The following is a 17494-nucleotide window of genomic DNA, read 5'->3' as shown; positions in this document are numbered from 1 at the left end:
AAAAACGTTTTTAGATAATTTGCTTATTTAGCCTACAATATATCATTAAGAAGTTTCCTCTTAGTTATACAGTCATTTAGTGATGGGAAGTTCGGTTCTTTTCCGCGAACCGGTTCTTTCTGACAGTTCGTTTCAATGATCCGGTTAAAAAAACCGGATCACCGGTTCTTTTACGTCTTTACGTAATGACGTCATTTCTATCATCCCGGCGGATGAAAATACATTCAAACACATCCATATAAAGTATTTCTAATCAAAACTTAGTATAGTAATAATTATAATTGACATCATCATCATCTTGGAAACATTTTTTCATTTATGTTTTGCAACAGCACTAAATACAGTTCACCAAATCGAACTGAATCGATTGTTACAACATCTACTTCAAGATATTAGTTTTATTTCTAGTTTGAGAGACTGTCACTGTCGTGCAAACACTGATGTTTTACACGGATTAAATAAACTTACATTGACATAATAGCCCTACTTACACAAATCCTCAGTGTTCACCCGGGCTCTTGTATTATCAGCATCAGCTGTCCCAGTCCGAGAGAAACAGTTCGGTTACGACGCTCTCACGCATGCTCAGTATCTCAGCTCACCGGTTCTCAGAATCGAACATGGCCGAAAGATCGAACGTGTCCGATAGAAACGGTTCTCGATTCTGTACAGGTGATCCGTTGCAACCGGTCGATCTGACTCGAGAACCGCTGTATCTGTGTGTGTGTGTGTGTGTGTGTGTGTGTGTGTGTGTGTGTGCTGAGCACAGGGTGCTGAGCTGCGAACTGCTGCAAGCTGAATAGTCTATATCAAACCTACTGTTTTGATTACATCTATTTTAAAATCTTTATCGACTTAGAAATTAAATAAGATAAAAGCTGTTCCTGAAAATATCATGCATTATTGATAAAACAAATAAATGTTTAATTTGACCGTTTTACAATCTATTGTTTCCAAAACTTTAAAATAATACAGTGACAGCTTTGTTATATTGTTTCCAAACGTGATTAGTTTTATACACTTAACCTTTATTTCGTTCCTCTGAACAAATAACACGCATGCGCAGCTCATCGGCTCATCGGTTCTCAGTATCGAACGCGACAGAAACGGTTTTGATTCTGTACTGCTGATCCGAGGATCCGACAACCGGTACGTTCGGTTACACGCGCATGCTCAGTATCAGCTGCTCGTGAGTTCATCAGATCTCTCAGCAAAACATGTCACACTTCAGCTAACGATTGGAGTTACAGCATCTACTTCAAGATATTCGTTTTATTTTTTAGTTTGAGAGACTGTCACTGATGGCAGAAAGTTAATAACTACAGTAACTTGTGGGATCAGCCCTGATTTGAGACGCGAACCGTTTAGAACGATTCAGTTCGATTTGGTGAACTGGTTCGACCGGTTCACTATGAAGATCCGGTTAAAAAGATTGATTCGTTCACGAACCGGACATCACTACAGTCATTTATGAATTATCTTTAAGAGGTTTATGATGGGTAATGCATGTAAATTTGATGCCTATCCAATATTTCAAGACAATTTCCTGAAGTTTCTCTTTTTAGCAGTGTGCTTTTCATGGACATATAGTGCGATGGCCTTTCTTCTATCAAAAACTCGCACTGAACGAAATAAAAAAACATCAGAAACAAGTGAAACGATTTTTTAAAATAAAATTAGCTTCATGATAAATCTTTGCTCTATTTCCATTTCAAATACATTAAAGAGAGATGCAAACTTATCCATTATAGAGAAGGCTAGTCTGTACACAACTGCGCGTGACAACTGCGCGCGACAAACGCTGCCTGTGTGAAAGCAAAAAGTGCCCGCGCTGCTACTGCTTTGAACACGCGCTGCTTCAGCGCTGCCTACGCCCTGCTTACGCGTGCAGTGTGAAGCCGGCATAAGCCTGCGCAGTTCACTCAGCCATCAGGAAGTGAGTGCTTCTAATTGACTTCATTTCCCCCCGGTCACTTAAAGTCAATGGGAACGCTCTGTCCATTTCTTTTACTGTCTATGGTGATTCCCCCCCAAACCAGTTCAGTGAGAACTCCGCCCTGCAACTGATTCTGAGGATTTTATTGGTCATGTCAATCACAGTAATACTGCACACACCAAACACTGATCCCTAGACCTGCCCTAAAAAATGTAACCTTAACCAATGAAATTAGCTGAAGGGCGAGATTTCCGCTGAACCAGTTTGGGATCATGCACTGAATATTGGCAAGTAGATGTCTAAAGTGACTTTTGCCACACGTTAACGTAAAGCTCAGATGGAAGATGGATTTGAGAAAAAATGGTGCTGAACACACCATGAATGTTATTTGTGTGGGATTTCTACCATCAGGAATTCTACCATCAGATTAACACACACTCATCCAGCACTGATGCAGAGCATGAAATAGGAGGAAAGTAGAGCTGATATTATGTGGTGTGTGTCGAAACATGGAGACACCTCGAGCGAGTGATGGCATCTCTCTCTCTCTCTCTCTCTCTCTCTCTCTCTCTCTCTCTCGCTCATTTCATCTGCTGTCATCCTGCAGTAGAGGACGGGCTGAGCCGCCTGCAGCAATGCTCTTCTCTCGCTGTCATAGGTTCAGTGTGTGATGCCTCCTCTCCATCTGCACCTCTGCTCAACACATTTATTTCAGTAGTGCAGTATTCATGCAGTCCCTCGTGAAGCCGGAGCGCTTGTTAAGCGTGACTTCTCAGCTGCTTTAGCTTCAGGACTCTGATTTTACATTGGCCATCAAATGGTGACTTAAAAATAGCACCGGAAAAGCATTACCCTTAAAATCAAATATTACTGTGAACTGCATTATGCAAAATGATTAATATGACAATGAAGAGAAGTGATGTTTGAGCTTTGCATTGTACAGTATTTATAGCGTAAAAAAATATATTGATGGCAAGTTAATTTCCTTTGGGGAAGAGTCTAATCTAAAACGGCCAATTCTTGTTTTATATGGAATATTGCAGTGTTTATTATACATTATTTATCCGTGCACATATTTTTATTTTAACTGATGTGCCTTGTAATCTGTCATCAGAATAACTTCCCCTCCCTCTTCAGCTCATCTCATCTCTTCTTTGATGACGAGGGCGGGGCAACCTGTCACTCACACGAGATCAACCAATAGCAAACCACAACCATCCAATCAATTCCCCACACACACAACCAAGCCCCGCCCTACATTAGCTCTTGTTCCAAAAACCATTTCACTTAGATATACGTCACAATAGGGAACATTTCCTTTTAATGTTGACTTTAAAACAAGAAAAAAATGATCTGCCAATGGGGTAAGAAAAATGAAAGGAATCTCCTCAACCACCACCAATGTGCAGCATTATCTGGATGATGCGACGGCAGCCATATTGCGCATGAACCCCCTCCACACACCAGCTTATGGTGGAGAGGAGACGAAGTGAAGAAGCCAATCAGGACAGGGGGATTATTAGGAGGCCATGATGGACATGGGGCCAATGGGCAAATTTGGCCAGGATGACGGGGTTACACCCCTACTCTTTTTCTGTAGTACATCCTGGTATCTTTAATGATCACAGAGAGTCGAGACCTCTGTTTAACGTCTCATCCGAAGGACGGTGGTTGTTACAGTATAGCGTCCCCATCACTATACTGGGGCATTAGGACCCACACAAAGCACAGGTTTAGCGCCCTCTGCTGGCCTCACTAACACCTCTACCAACAGCAACCTAGCTTCCTGCTTAGCTTCAGTGGGAAACCAGTCTTGGGCTACAGGGTGATATGGCTACTGGTAAGCTAAACAGGGAAAAATGGAATAATGAGTGCGAAATATACACACTTGTAAGACTAATGACTTATGAGAAACACCTGAGCATGATCAGGGCTGGATTTCCCAAAACCTTCTTAACACTACATCAAGTTATACCTTAAGGTATCCCTTTCCGGTGTTTCCGGAAAGGATCTTAGTTAGGAATACCTTCTTTAAGTCATACTTTCGTAAGGTTGGTAAGCTGGACCACTCTTAGCTATACCTTATCACTATTGACAGTTCATTCCACTAGTGGCCACCACTGTGCAAAAAGCTTCTTTATATATCAGTCTATACGAATATAATTCTGAAGTTGTTATATACACCCAGTGTTCAATTAGGCCAGTTGAATCGTTTTTTTTGGGGGGGTTTTTTCGTGCACTCATTTCAGAATTAATTAAAATGTAGGTGCAATTTTGTAAGATAAATGAAAGTTCAACTATTTCTGAAGTGCTTCTTTTGTAAAGAACATTTTTTTTTTCCCGCATAACGCACTAAAACAGCCTCTGCATAGAGTAAATAATCGATTCTTGAGCCATCGATATAAGTCAATTCAGCACCGCCGCCACGGACAGCACACGCTAACGTCGCACTTAAGAAACTTCACTTTAAGAAAAGAGACTTAATTGCCGTTTAAAAAGAGTATTACTCACAAATAAAGCTTTAAAAAGACTCTCCAGGACAAGACATCGACAAATTGTTTTACATCATCGCACCATACGCCCGTCCCACTGCCGTTCAGTTGCTTAACAGCTGACATCCGTCTACACCAGATACGTGCGTTGTGTCATGTCAAAAGAAAACAGAACCCATTATAGTCGCTGAACCTGGATACAGTATATTCAGTTTTGCATCTCTGTACAAACTTTAGGACACATGCTCAACGAACGAGTGAATGTTTTATTTTAATGGCATCCCAGATCGTTTCTGAAGATTATATGTTTGTTCGGAGCATTTGACTGCAGAATGAAGTGCAATGAAGAAACATTTGAGAAAAGATGGAGATTTTCTGCATGTGTTTTGTTGATTTCGGAATGTTTAGATATTTGTACTGGAAAATAAGAGAAAAATACTGCTTTTATGCAGTGGTGTTTCTTTTTTTCACTTTCCATTCGTCTCTCTCATGCTCTAATTGGAGCAGCTTTAGTTGGGGCGGCAGCAGGAAGTGGAGCTGTGGGACGTGACCTCTTTGCTTCACTGTCACTTCTTCTGGGGGTTCCCGTAGTAACAGAGGTCAGGGTGACAGGCAGAGACAGCTCCTCCCCATCCCTCACTAATTACATCTGATGTCTTCGCTTTGCATAACTGAATTCACTGAGATTCATTTAGACGGGCCGTGGTGTGTACATACAAACTGCATTTATAATGGATATCCTCATGTACTTTATCTCACCTTTACTTTTTCAGTCTCATGAAAATCAAACTGCAGATTTTTCGAGTTCAATCCCTAAAATTTAAAATGTTGCAACTATAGCTGCTATTTGACTGTATGTGGAACAACATAAGGCTATTTTCCTGGTTATTCTTGAGCATAGAGTCTTGTTGCACACACACACACACACACACACACACACACACACACACACACGCACATGTCGCACGCACGCACACACACACACACACGCACAAACACACACTAATGGCCCTGCTGGCCCAGTGCTATTAGTCTATGATCCTTCAGTGCACCAATACAAATGTATCATTTTCATTACCATTACAGGCTTTTATAATAAGCTGGGTGGTGCCCTCGCTCAGGCAAATGTGGTGGCCATTTCGCCATTCATCAAATCCTGGAGTGTGTGCGTGTGTGTGTGTGTGTGTGTGTGTGTGTGTGCGTGCGTGCGTGCGTGCGTGCGTGCGTGCGTGCGTGCGTGTGTGCGTGGTAAAGAAAAGTAGAGAACAAGACTGTATGCTTCTAAATGCATATTACTGCATATGTCCACAAGAGACAAATTCATCCCAGTAACAAGGCAGAACCAGAACAGAATTATTGTATCTCCTGATGCACTTCCAGGAAGAAAGGCCTGAGAACCAGCACGGGCCGTCCCGAGAAACCAAACCGCGAAGGTTCAGGACATGGTGGAGGGTTCCACTCGAGCCTGACACTTGCGGCGGCCCGGGAAAGCATAGCCGAAAGCGCTGGGTCAGACTCGGGCAACACTACCACGTCCGAAGGGGGCAACGCAACCGAGTCTTCATCCTCAGAGCCCATTAGCTCATCCCCGATGCTGTGACCGACATCATATCCTCAGCCGGAGCCCCAAAAGTTACGACTGGCGCCCCACATGAGGGCGGCAGTGGCTCAGTGGTTCATGTAGGTTGTCTACAAAACCAGAAGGTTGGTGGTTCAATCCCCGGTTCCACCTGACCAAGTGTCGAAGTGTCCATGAGCAAGACACCTAACCCCAGCTGCTCCCGACGAGCTGATGGCGCCTTACATGGCTGACATCGCCGTCGGTGTATGAATGGGTGAATGTGAGGCAAAAATGTAAAGCGCTTTGGATAAAAGCGCTATATAAATGCAGTCCATTTAGTCCATTTACATGAGGGGTCAGCACGGAGAACAAGCGAACCAACAAGCTCTTTTTATGAATGAAAAAGCGATCACTCGCTGACGTGCCGTCACACCCACACTGGAAGCAGTTCCGGATTCTCTCACGAGTCTTCAATGACACTCTTCGTAGAAACAGCAACATGCCCTGTTTGGCTCCGAAGTAGAAAGCAATGATCTACCATTCCACTTCCTTATTTATACCCGCGCTGCGGGGTGGAACACACTCGAAGTAGATTGCTCTCTGAAATCAGATCCCAATTTGTCGGTCAGTTCTGACGTACGTCGAATGTGACCGACTGAAAGGGAACTTAAATTTTGGTTTGTTTTCATATAAAGCTACTTGGAATTTTGTGCACAATTTGTATGGATTCCTTTTATGATAGTCCGCATTTATTTTCATTACATGAAACTAATATGTTATTTACTATATTTTCATTGTTTGAAAGGACATGAGGGTAAATCATATGGGATTAATAATGTCAGAATATTCATCTTATTATTTACATATTGTTATCCTAATATATTCATTTAAACTGACCCTTATGAAAAACAAGTTTATATAAGTGTGCTATTAGTATAGTTCTTTTAAACAAAACAAAAAGTATACTTTGTCTACTTTTGATATACTCCTCAGAAATATATTGTATGTACTTCTCAGAAATAAACTTAAAATTGCACTTAAGTATACTTGACTTATACTGACGGAAAGGTCGAAGTGTTTGGCCTATTCTTGTACTCAAACTTTTGATGGAGATACACTTAAAAGTATAATTAAGTATTCTAAGTTTACTTGGCTTGTAATTGTGTTCAATCTTTTGATTGAGTAGCATATAAAATATACTTTGTTTACATAGTTTTACATGCGGCCTAATTAAACTTACATTGTTTGAAAATATTGTGAGAATATTGATATAAAACAGGTATGTTCCTTATTCTGACTATGTGAATTCAAAAGTAGGCTAGTCCATGTTGTTCACTTGTAGAAGTTCACTTGTGGTACAGATGCAATACAACTGAGAAATGAGTTGTGCATTTAAAGTTTACTACGGTTACACTCATAGTATACATGAACGTATACTTATATAAGTGGGCCAATTTAATCCCAAGCAGTATTATAATAGTGCACTTACATGGTTACTTGAACATTACTTAAGTATACTAAAAAAAATAACTTTTTCGGAGGACACACACATGCACACTTATTTTGTTTTTATACTTACATTATTTTTGTTCATTTGAACATTTGTGTTATGTTGTGTTTGTTGTTTAAATGAGGATTGTTAGCTGCTCCCGAGTCCCAACAATATGAGGTTTCATGTTTTACTATACGTGTGGGACATTTGGTGCCTGCAATGTGGGCAAAAGCACACACACACACACGCACACACACACATCCGCAGAGAGGAGCTTAAGATCGTGTGTATAATCCAGCTCTCACTGAGACCAGAGAGAGAGGTTGGTTTTGTTCAGAGGTATATAGGCTGCTAGATGCTGTTAGTATGTGCTTGTGATGCCGATGCCTCAACACCTCCAATTCAGCCACCATTATCATACTCGTTTTACTGAAAGATGGTGCTTTTAATGGCAAATCTGAGTAAAACCATGCAGTCTGAGAGCACTGTAAGATAGTATTCTTCAATATGCCATTTTTGTAAGATATATTACATTCATATTACACTGGACTGTTACATTTTCTGTGGTGATGCCTCATGTGCAACTCCTCGACAATATGCAGTTGGAGACTAGCAGGGCATTGCTATGGGGTTGCTATGGTGCTTTCTATGTAGTATCTTTTTGTTGTTGTTTTTCAGTTCACCAGGTGAAACCTCATTGATTAGAAAAATAATCGCAAACCTCTCCTCAATAAGCCACATTAAATTTGTTGCTGAATATTGAATACTATCATTCGTATGGATTTATTATTAATGCACACACACACACACACACACACACACACACACACACACACACACACACACACACACACACACAAACATTAGTACTGAATACTGAATAAAGTGCCATGTACCTTTTTTTCATATGGGGCTAAAATTTACATTGTAATGGTGTTGTAATAACCAAATATGAAGATCTCATTCACCCTGATGTTAGATATAAACCAAGTGAGATCCTAAAATATTTTAAGCACCATATTTCAGGTGATGCTGAAGAGCTTGGTTGGTAACCTGAAATGTGAAAGGTATCACACAGAGCTGCAGAGGAGATTTACAAACACATACACACACACACACACACACTTTGTCGCGTCACCACACCGCCATCTAGTGTATGGCAGCACACTGATTTCTGTCTCCACCTAGTTTCCCTTTCTTATCTTCACGACAGCGAGTCTCGCTGTAAATCCTGCTGTTCTAAAGGCATTTTACTGAAATCTCAAAGTCTCACTGATGCTGCAAGCAGATTAATTCTCACATCCTCTGGCGTGTTAATTGTGGAAAGACTGATTGATGTGCTCCTCAACATCCAATGGATGCTTTCCATTTGCATACAAATTGAGTGTGGGGAGCAATTGTGTATTTTTAAAGTGAAGGACTTCATGTGTGAATGTGACAATGAAGGCATGCTGATTGACAGATGGTTCTGTCAAGAAATATATTTGAACAATTATACTATAAATACAGTCATAAAAATTATGCTGTACATATTTTTTCTTCTTGAACCAAATACATAAACGTAAATTCGGCATATTTAAATATTCCATCCAAATTTTATGAATTCCATACTCACTGTAATGGAGTTCAAATAATGCAATAATTTATATTTCTTGAAAGTTTCACAGCCTCTAATAAATGGGCCAAAAATCTTACTTTTTGTGATTTAATTGTTATTTTTTTAATGTTCACTTTTAGCTAATGGGAGATCTTTCTTTCTTTCTTTCTTTCTTTCTTTCTTTCTTTCTTTCTTTCTTTCTTTCTTTCTTTCTTTCTTGTGTATGTGAAATGTAACTGGGGTTCTGAATAGGTGCTCCTCGACTCGATTATTTAGTACATCCACTATTTAGTACATGCAACATGATTTTCTCTTAGAACACTATTACTGAAAACTGGATGGTGTGTGCTGAATTAAATAAGCAATCATACCGTATTGTAAATTTTTATCACAGCATAATGACACATGCATTTCATTGACAGTTAATTCATGGACAGTAGCATTATCACCCTGTAGCTCAAGACTGGTTGATCACTGAAGCTACTCAGGTTTGAGCCTGGTCAGTATCAAGATGGGATACCTCTTGTGAAAATTTCTCTGTTACGTTTGTAACCTTAGTTGCCTGAATAGGGAACGAGACACTGTGTCACCGAGCTGGGAACGCCTCTGCGTGATTGGGTCGTGAAGCATGTATTTCATTAATCCAATAGAGAGAGACAGAACGTCATAGGCGGGTGACGTCACAGACCCAGAAACTATTAAGCACACCAGTAAACACACGCCGTTAGGCTCTGAAAAAGGATGAAACAAGGCACTTGCAGGCATGCAGCGAGTATGACAGGGTGGCGCAGCGCCTCGTTCCCTATTCAGTAAACGTAGGTTACAGATGTAACCGAGACGTTCCTTTTCGAGGGAACTGCGCTGCATCACCACTCTGGCATTAATATCTAGTTTGTAAAACCAGATGAAAGTGTGCTGTGAGGTCAGCCTGCTGCATCACAGACATCCTGCAGGGAGGCCCCTGCCAAAAGAGCCTGAAAGGCAGCAATACTCCTCGTGGAGTGGGACCGGACAGCCAAAGGCCACCACATAAGCAAGTGAGATAGCCTCGACCACCCACTTGCTCATCCTCTGCTTTGAAACCGGACCCCCTCTCGTGGGTGGCCCCGTAACAAACAAACAGCTGTCCAGTTTTCCTCCACAGGGCAGCTCTGTGGACATTAGCATCAAGTAGACAAACGGGATGAAGCAGATTACATTTTTCCTGGTCTGAAGGCCTGGAGCACAATAGGTCTCACCGGATTAGTGAGGACCGTAGGAATATACCCGGGCCTCGGAGAGAGAAAGGCCTTGGCCATACCCAGGGCAAATTCCAAGCACGAGGGTGCAACAGAGAGGGCTTTTAGATCTCCTATTCTTTTCAAGGAAGAAATAGCAAGCAGGAAAACAGTCTTTAACGTGTGAAACTTCTCAGAGACTTCCTCGAGCGGCTCAAAGGGACCCATCGAAAGGCCTTTTGAAGGACAATTGGTAAGTCCCAGGCCAGCACCATGGTGCATGTCACAGGTCTCAACCAGAGAGTTCCACGGAGGAAACAAGTTACTAGTGGGTGTCGCCCTAAAGAAACACCACCCAAAGGAGTGTGGTAAGCTGCTATGGCCGCCACATACACCTTTAATGTGGAGAAGGCTAACCCAGAGGAGAATCTGTCCTGCAGGAACTCCAGCATCACGCTCCCAGGGCTGTTAACTGGATCCCACAGGTGACCTCTAACTCATAAGGTGAAGAGTCTCCACTTCAGAGCATAAAGTTTCCTTGTGGAGGGAGCTCTGGAGTGTAGAATGGCCTCAACAACCTCGGTTGAGAGACCAGAACTTATGAGCTGGGCCCCCTCAGAGGCCAAGCCCACAGTTACCACAACTCCGGGCGAGGGTGCACGAAGACACCACCCACCTGAGTGAGAAGGTCCCTCCTGATCGGAATCTCCAGGGGAGAGCCGTCGAGGAGAGACACAATGTCCGAGAACCATACTCGGCCCAGCCAGAATGGGACTACTAACAGAATACAGGCCCAATCCCGCTTGCCACAGCTCGGTTCAGGACGCACCTCCCCCCTCCTGGAAAGGCACATCCCTGTGCCATAACAAGTCCAACCTGTGGGGGGAGGGATAAGGGCTTTGGAGGTAAATGAGGAGCTGGTTAATGGCAGGACAATGGACGAGATGAGAGTACAGACAGAATGATAGCCCGCTTAGGAGCCATACTGGATACTTGGCTGAAGACACCAGGGGGACAACTGACAGAGACAAAGCCAATGGAGGTGGAGACCGAGATGGAGCTGAAGAGCTGATGAGCCCACACAACCCAGATGGCTCCGAAGACTAAAGTGGAGCCGCAGTGATGACTATCCGAGGTGAAACCAGGGTGCCAGATGAATGAGGAGGAGCTGGTCTGACTGAGGACTAATGTGGAGCTGCAGGAAAGATGGAGCCTGACAGAGCATAGCTGAAGGCCTGTGAGTCCATGGTTCAGGCTGGAGGGATGAGGGAGCCCGGTGGAGCCATAAAAATGATGGTACCAGGTTGAGTCGAGGGAGGGAAGAGCCAAGGTGGACGTGGAGTGATAGGCTAGGAAGCTGGAGGTGAAGCTAGGGGATCCTTGTACTGAGGTGGAGCTGGAGACTGGAGCAAGGCAGATCCATAGAGCAGATTGGAATCATAGGATGATCCAAGGAACTGACGGGAAACAGCAGAAGTGAGGCAGAGGAATTGGCTGTTATTAGAAAAGGAGGTAAGAGAGGGAGGCTGGGCAGGACCTTTGGAAACACAGGAGACTTGGAGCTGTGCGGGACCAGCAGAGACACCAGAGACTTAGAGCTGGGGGTGGAATCAGTCGGGAGAGAAGAACCAGGGAAAAATCCTCTTCCATTTTTTTAAACTTTGCAGAGGCCAACTGCACTTCAGAATCATCTGCAGAAATGTGGGTGGGGCATAGATATTAAGTGCAAACAACAACCATAATCAAAGTACTCAATATTCAAAATGCAAATAGAGACCAAATTTTTATTTAAGCATGATACAGAGCTAAGAGATGTTAAATATGGTTTCATATTGGGAGATAATCGCATGCCTCAGGGAGCTGCTTTTAAACAGCAGTAACATATTGAAATCGGTTTTGAATGTGCGTTCCTGTTTACTTTCACTTTAAATTTAGCAACCGTGTACTCTGTGAATGGGCAGCGGTGGTGCTGAACATGCATTTAAAAAATTTAAGTCTGGTGCTTCTGCTGCACAACAAATCCTCCATCACAGTCTAGTCCACTAACATGTAACACACTCGTAACACGGTCAATGCAAGCTCTTAACTAACACGAACACGAACACAACTCATAACACATCCTCGTCTTCTAGTCATGTGATCAGCAACTCTTATGATTATCTACCGGTATTAAATTGTTTTTATTTCTATAAAAACAAAACTAGAGTGGAGGCGTATTGTAAATGTAGCATTAGCAAATTCTGTACCAGCTATACCCTTACACTCCATTGGATATGAGGCGAGACAGCTTTTCAACTCAACGAGAAATCTCGTCACAGCTTAGTCTCGCAAAATCTCGTGAGACACAAGATCCTGTCACACCCTTAGGGCTCAGACTATAAGGCGATTGTATGCTCAGTCCTCTTTACTAGCTTGTACATTGCGGCAGGCAGCAGGCCCAGGCTCTCTGTCTGCGATGAGCTCTGGTGTTCGCTCCGTGCAGAGTGTGGGTGGTGATTGGCTGGGCTCTGGGTCTGGAGTAGGGTTGGTGATGACCTCCGCTATGCAGATGGTGAATGCCAGTCTGCTGTTTTCCAGCACCTACTCCACAAATGTGGCGAAATACTCTCTGGGACTGTTCACTAGAAGGCGTCCTTTGTCTGATAGGTAGTTAGACACACCAGATCTAAAAATTCCATTGTATGATTCTCCAGCTGTCGGTCATTCTGTTCCAGGCTGAGTAGTTGGACGGCTACTAGGTCTGTCTTTGCATCAAATCAGCATATTAGACCGATTTCATGTGATACTGATGACTGGAGTAATTAGGCTGAAAATCTCATTTTGATCTTGATTTGATCACAGGAATATATTCCATTTTAAAATACGTATATATAATTGAATATATTATTATCATATATTTGTAATCTGTTGCTCACAAAAAAACAATTGCTACTTTTTGAATGGCAGTCAATAGAGATATATAATTTTTATTGGTAAAGGTAAAAGGTTCTCAGGGTCTGAAAAAACTAACTAGAACTGACTATCAACAATTATTACAGAATTGAGAAATTTGAAGCAGATTATTATTAAAAGTGATGGTGCCTAAACGATTAATACTAACAAGTCTCTGTTTCTCTTTCTGGCTTTGTCGTTACAGTCTGATGATCTGGATCCCTTCCAGGACATTTTAGAGGACAGTGCATACACTACTGATGTCGGCATTCCCAGTCCCAAACCAAAATTTCCACCTTGCAAAGAAAGCAAAAAGGACCTGATAACGTAAGAACCACGGGGGAATGATGTTATTACTCACCGCACCATGTTTCACAAGCCTCTGCCTTCACACGTCTCTTCCTGTTCTACTTCTCTTCTTTATCTTCTCTCACTCACTTCTTCAGAGCTCAGCACTAGTGCATGCCATAAACATAGAGTCTGGATGCCGACTACGCTTACTTTTATAATGCTTTTTGGATTTTAAACATAATTTCATTTGACCGCTTCATGGCTCAGCTTCTCTTTAGGATGAGATTTTAGGACTCGAGCACTCTTGCAGACAGTGAAGCTAAACTGGAAACAATGAACAATAAAAACAGCATCATAGATATTTGGGCAACACTTTGCGTTAACAGCCAATCAGAGTTCAAGTTCAACTAGGCACGTATGCATAGACTGTTACTGGACCCAACAGGTTTTGAATAAGAGCTGTCAATTTAACACGTTAATGTAATTATCTAAAGGGAAACCAATTTAAAAATGAGGGCATTTATTTGTATAGCACTCTTCACAATACACATTGTTTCAAAGCAGCTTTACAGAAAGTCCTACTGTTATCTCTATAATGCCTTAGTGCTTTGCCATAGCAAGTTTTTAGGCTGGGTGATATGATGATACAAGTGTTTCTTAGGATTTAGATCTAGCTATATTGTATTTAAAGTGTTGTCTAGCACATATATCAGTGTTGGTCTGTTTCATTCTATTTAAGAGATTTAAATGTTGCTATAAAGATATCCAAATTTTGGTCAGTTTTGTTATATTAAAAGTTTTAAATGTTGGTTGGTTTTTGTTTTTTGAAGAGATTTAAATGTTGCACTAAAGAGATTTATCAGCTTTATTGGTCAGCTTTGTTCTATTAAAGGTACACTGTGTAAATTTTAGCAACATCTAGTGGTGAGGTTGTGAATTGCCACTACCCATCACTCACCACTCCCTTTTGAAGCACATAGAGAAGCTACAGTGGTCAACACAGGACAAAGATATCGTCGCCTGAGACAGAAGAGAGTAGCTAGTGCTCTGTAGAGTTTGTCAGTTTAGGGCTACTGAAGAAACATGAGGGCTCAAAATGGTGACTTCACTATAAGAGGACCCGTGGTGTATGCAGATTTTATTTAAGGTCTTTATACACCACTGAAAACACATTAACTCAATAATTCAGATATTTTTGTGTTTGGAAATGAGTAAAAAATGTTACAGTTATATTCCGCTCTTTTTCATCTTTGCCCTTAACCACGGTGTGACAGAATAATGGAACCCAAATCTAGCTGCAGCCAAAATTCTCCTCCCCTCACAGGGTGATCGTTCCCCCACAATTACAGGACCTTTTAAATCTGGTCCATCTCATCCAGAACACCAACAACAGCCTGTGTGGAGTGTCAGGTCTCAGCACACAGACAAATGCGTGCCTGCCTGGAGATAGCCCTCTGTGAACATTTTTGGAGTACACAAACTGGGTGCTTTTACAGTGTGGATCTCTCTTTACTTTCCATGAGATTTGAGGAGGATCATCCATCGCTAGCGTCCACAGTCCACAAAGTACCATCTGCTAAAGCAGCCACTCCCCAATGGAGCACAAGCCGGCAGTGAAAAACAGAGCCCCAATTCAACAGGGATCAAAATCCAGAGCCTACCGCAAACCCAGAGCCACAGAGATCCAAGTCTGAGGAGGAGCATGAGCCGGCACTTACTTACTGAGGCTATGTTCATCTCCAGAGCCCGAGCCAGTTTTGACAAGATACAACAGTTTGTTGGCCAGTTCCAAGTCTCCGTTGTCTTCTGGCACCGAGTCACATTTGTCTTCATGCACTATGTCTCTGTCACTGCTGATGCTTTTGCTCAGCACCAAGTTTGTCTTGTTGCTAAAGCTCTCACCCAGCATCCCACTTCCTCCTCCTCTGCATATGCCATTTGGTTCTTCTGCCCTGTTTCCCCTGACTCCCTTCATCTCCTTCTTCACTGGCTTGACCAAATACCTCGGCTTTCAGGTCTCAGCTCTGCCTTGTTGGGCATATCCCCTGGCTTCACCTCAGGCCTCTTGTGTCCTAGACTCCACTTCAGCCTGTCGATCCATCGGCTCCATCTTGGACACTCCCTCTGCTCTTCTGTGGTCTGATATTCCTCAGGCTTACCTGGGGTCCATTATCCCTCAGGATCCTTCTTGGTCAGTTATCACCCTGGCTCTGTCTTGGTCAGTTATCTCCCTGGTTGTGCCACAGACATCTGGTCATCCAGCTACGCCTGGTCCCTCCACCCCTTTGGCTCCAATGGGCTCTTCCTTCCCTCCATCTCCACCTTGGTCCTGCGAGCCTACGGTTCAGCCTCAGTCCTCCAGTCCAGAGTCTTCATCTCTACAGCTCCACATAGGTCACCACCACGCCTGGCCTCACCTCAGTCAGTCAGGCTCCTGGCTCTGCAATGGCTCCTCTCTTCTTCATTTCTTCCATGAGTCTGCATCCTGGTGTTTCTGTTGGGATCTCTCCCTGGCTCCTTCCTCTTCCTTGGTAGTCCTTTCAGCCAGCTCTGCGTCCTTCTCCTAGGCCCCCTCCCACCCTCCTCTGTTAGATTGTTGGTAATATCAAATTATGTCTGAGTTTTATTTGGACTCTTAGTTGGGTTTTCATAGTATCATTTTGTCCTGTTCTGTTTTCTCTCTTGGCATTTATTCATTGATTATTCATAGCTTTTGTTGGTATATATTGAGGCTGCTTTTTCGGTTCCAGTCTCGTCAATGTAAGATGGTTGCTCTGTTCAGTTTTTTTATATATTATTAAATCCTGAGTATTTAGGTATTTTTGGATTTTGTAAACATGATCAGATGTTGCAGATGAAAAGTCTGATGCACAGCCACACACCAGGAAAAAGTAATTAAAGGAACACACCACCGTTTTTAGAAATAGGGCTTATTCAACTCCTACATTTAGATATGTGGGCGAATGCATTTTTTTAGTTTGGCAGGGTCGCTGCTAGATTAGCTTAGCATAATGAATGGAATCCTATGTTGCCAGCTAGCATTTCATGAGTAAAAGTGATAATAAAAATAAAATAAAAACACCTAGTTACTTCTTGTGGCCTGCGTATTCGCAACCAGTACAGATAGCGCTGCAGATTAAGACTGGTCAATTCCCTAGGCAGATATTGACTTGGGACTATATTATGGGGAAGCACTGCTACTTGGGCACAGAGATATAACGGCTCTCATCCTCACATCCTCTGGCTGTTGAGCGATCACAATGTGTAATGTAATATCTCTGCGCCCAAGTAGCAGTGCTTCGCCTGTGCTTACCCATAATATAGTCCCAAGTCAATATCTGCCTAGGAAATCACATTTTTTTTATTTTATCACTTTTACTCGGGACACCGACACTTTTAATCGGGAATGATTCCATTCATTATGCTAAACTAAGCTAGCGGCGACCCTGCCAAACTAAAACAATGCATGCACTAAGACAAAAATGCATCTGCCCACATATCTAACTGTAGGAAAGAAGTTAAACAAGTCCTATTTCTAAAAAACGCTGGAGTGTTCCTTTAAGGAATTTAGACAATGTCCAGTTTTGTTGTAAGCTAGTGTTAACAATCCTAAGAAAGCATCAATGAAGATGTGATCAGATAAGTCTTAAGTGAAAATAGCCGGTTGTCAAAGAGTCTGATTTGAGTTTAACATTTTCCAAATTTGATTAGCAGTCATTTATGCAACAATGTTAAGAAATGTAGGGTATGGCTTTAATTTTAATTAGTTGCCTCTCTGATTTCAGGCAGAATTTCTGTGATGTGATGTCGTTTCTTACTGTTATTAAAAAATAAAATATTTTGATTGGAAAATCATAAGGAATTTATCCCCTATTGGAACTATCGCAGCAATTTGCACTTAAAGTAGTATCTTCATGTTTTTGTCAGTTGTGATTCGTTTGATTATTTAATCAACACCTAATTTAATTTATCTGATA

At 42.2% G+C, this 17494-nt stretch overlaps 1 protein-coding gene across 6 annotated transcripts in view; it reads left to right on the top strand.

Annotated features, from left to right (window-relative positions):
• Positions 1-17494, top strand: part of myt1lb (myelin transcription factor 1-like, b) — a 214197-nt gene that overhangs the window by 173145 nt on the left and 23558 nt on the right. For all 6 annotated transcript variants that reach the window (XM_067456212.1, XM_067456211.1, XM_067456214.1 and 3 more), the window contains one exon: positions 13432-13553. In XM_067456212.1, coding sequence (XP_067312313.1) covers positions 13432-13553 — 122 coding nt within the window. The remainder of the gene's footprint in view (positions 1-13431; positions 13554-17494) is intronic.

This window comes from Pseudorasbora parva, chromosome 10 (assembly GCF_024679245.1).
Source record: "Pseudorasbora parva isolate DD20220531a chromosome 10, ASM2467924v1, whole genome shotgun sequence".
Lineage (NCBI taxonomy): Eukaryota > Metazoa > Chordata > Actinopteri > Cypriniformes > Gobionidae > Pseudorasbora > Pseudorasbora parva.
The sequence above is the reverse complement of the archived record's forward strand: the minus strand, read 5'-3'. Positions and strand labels throughout refer to the sequence as shown.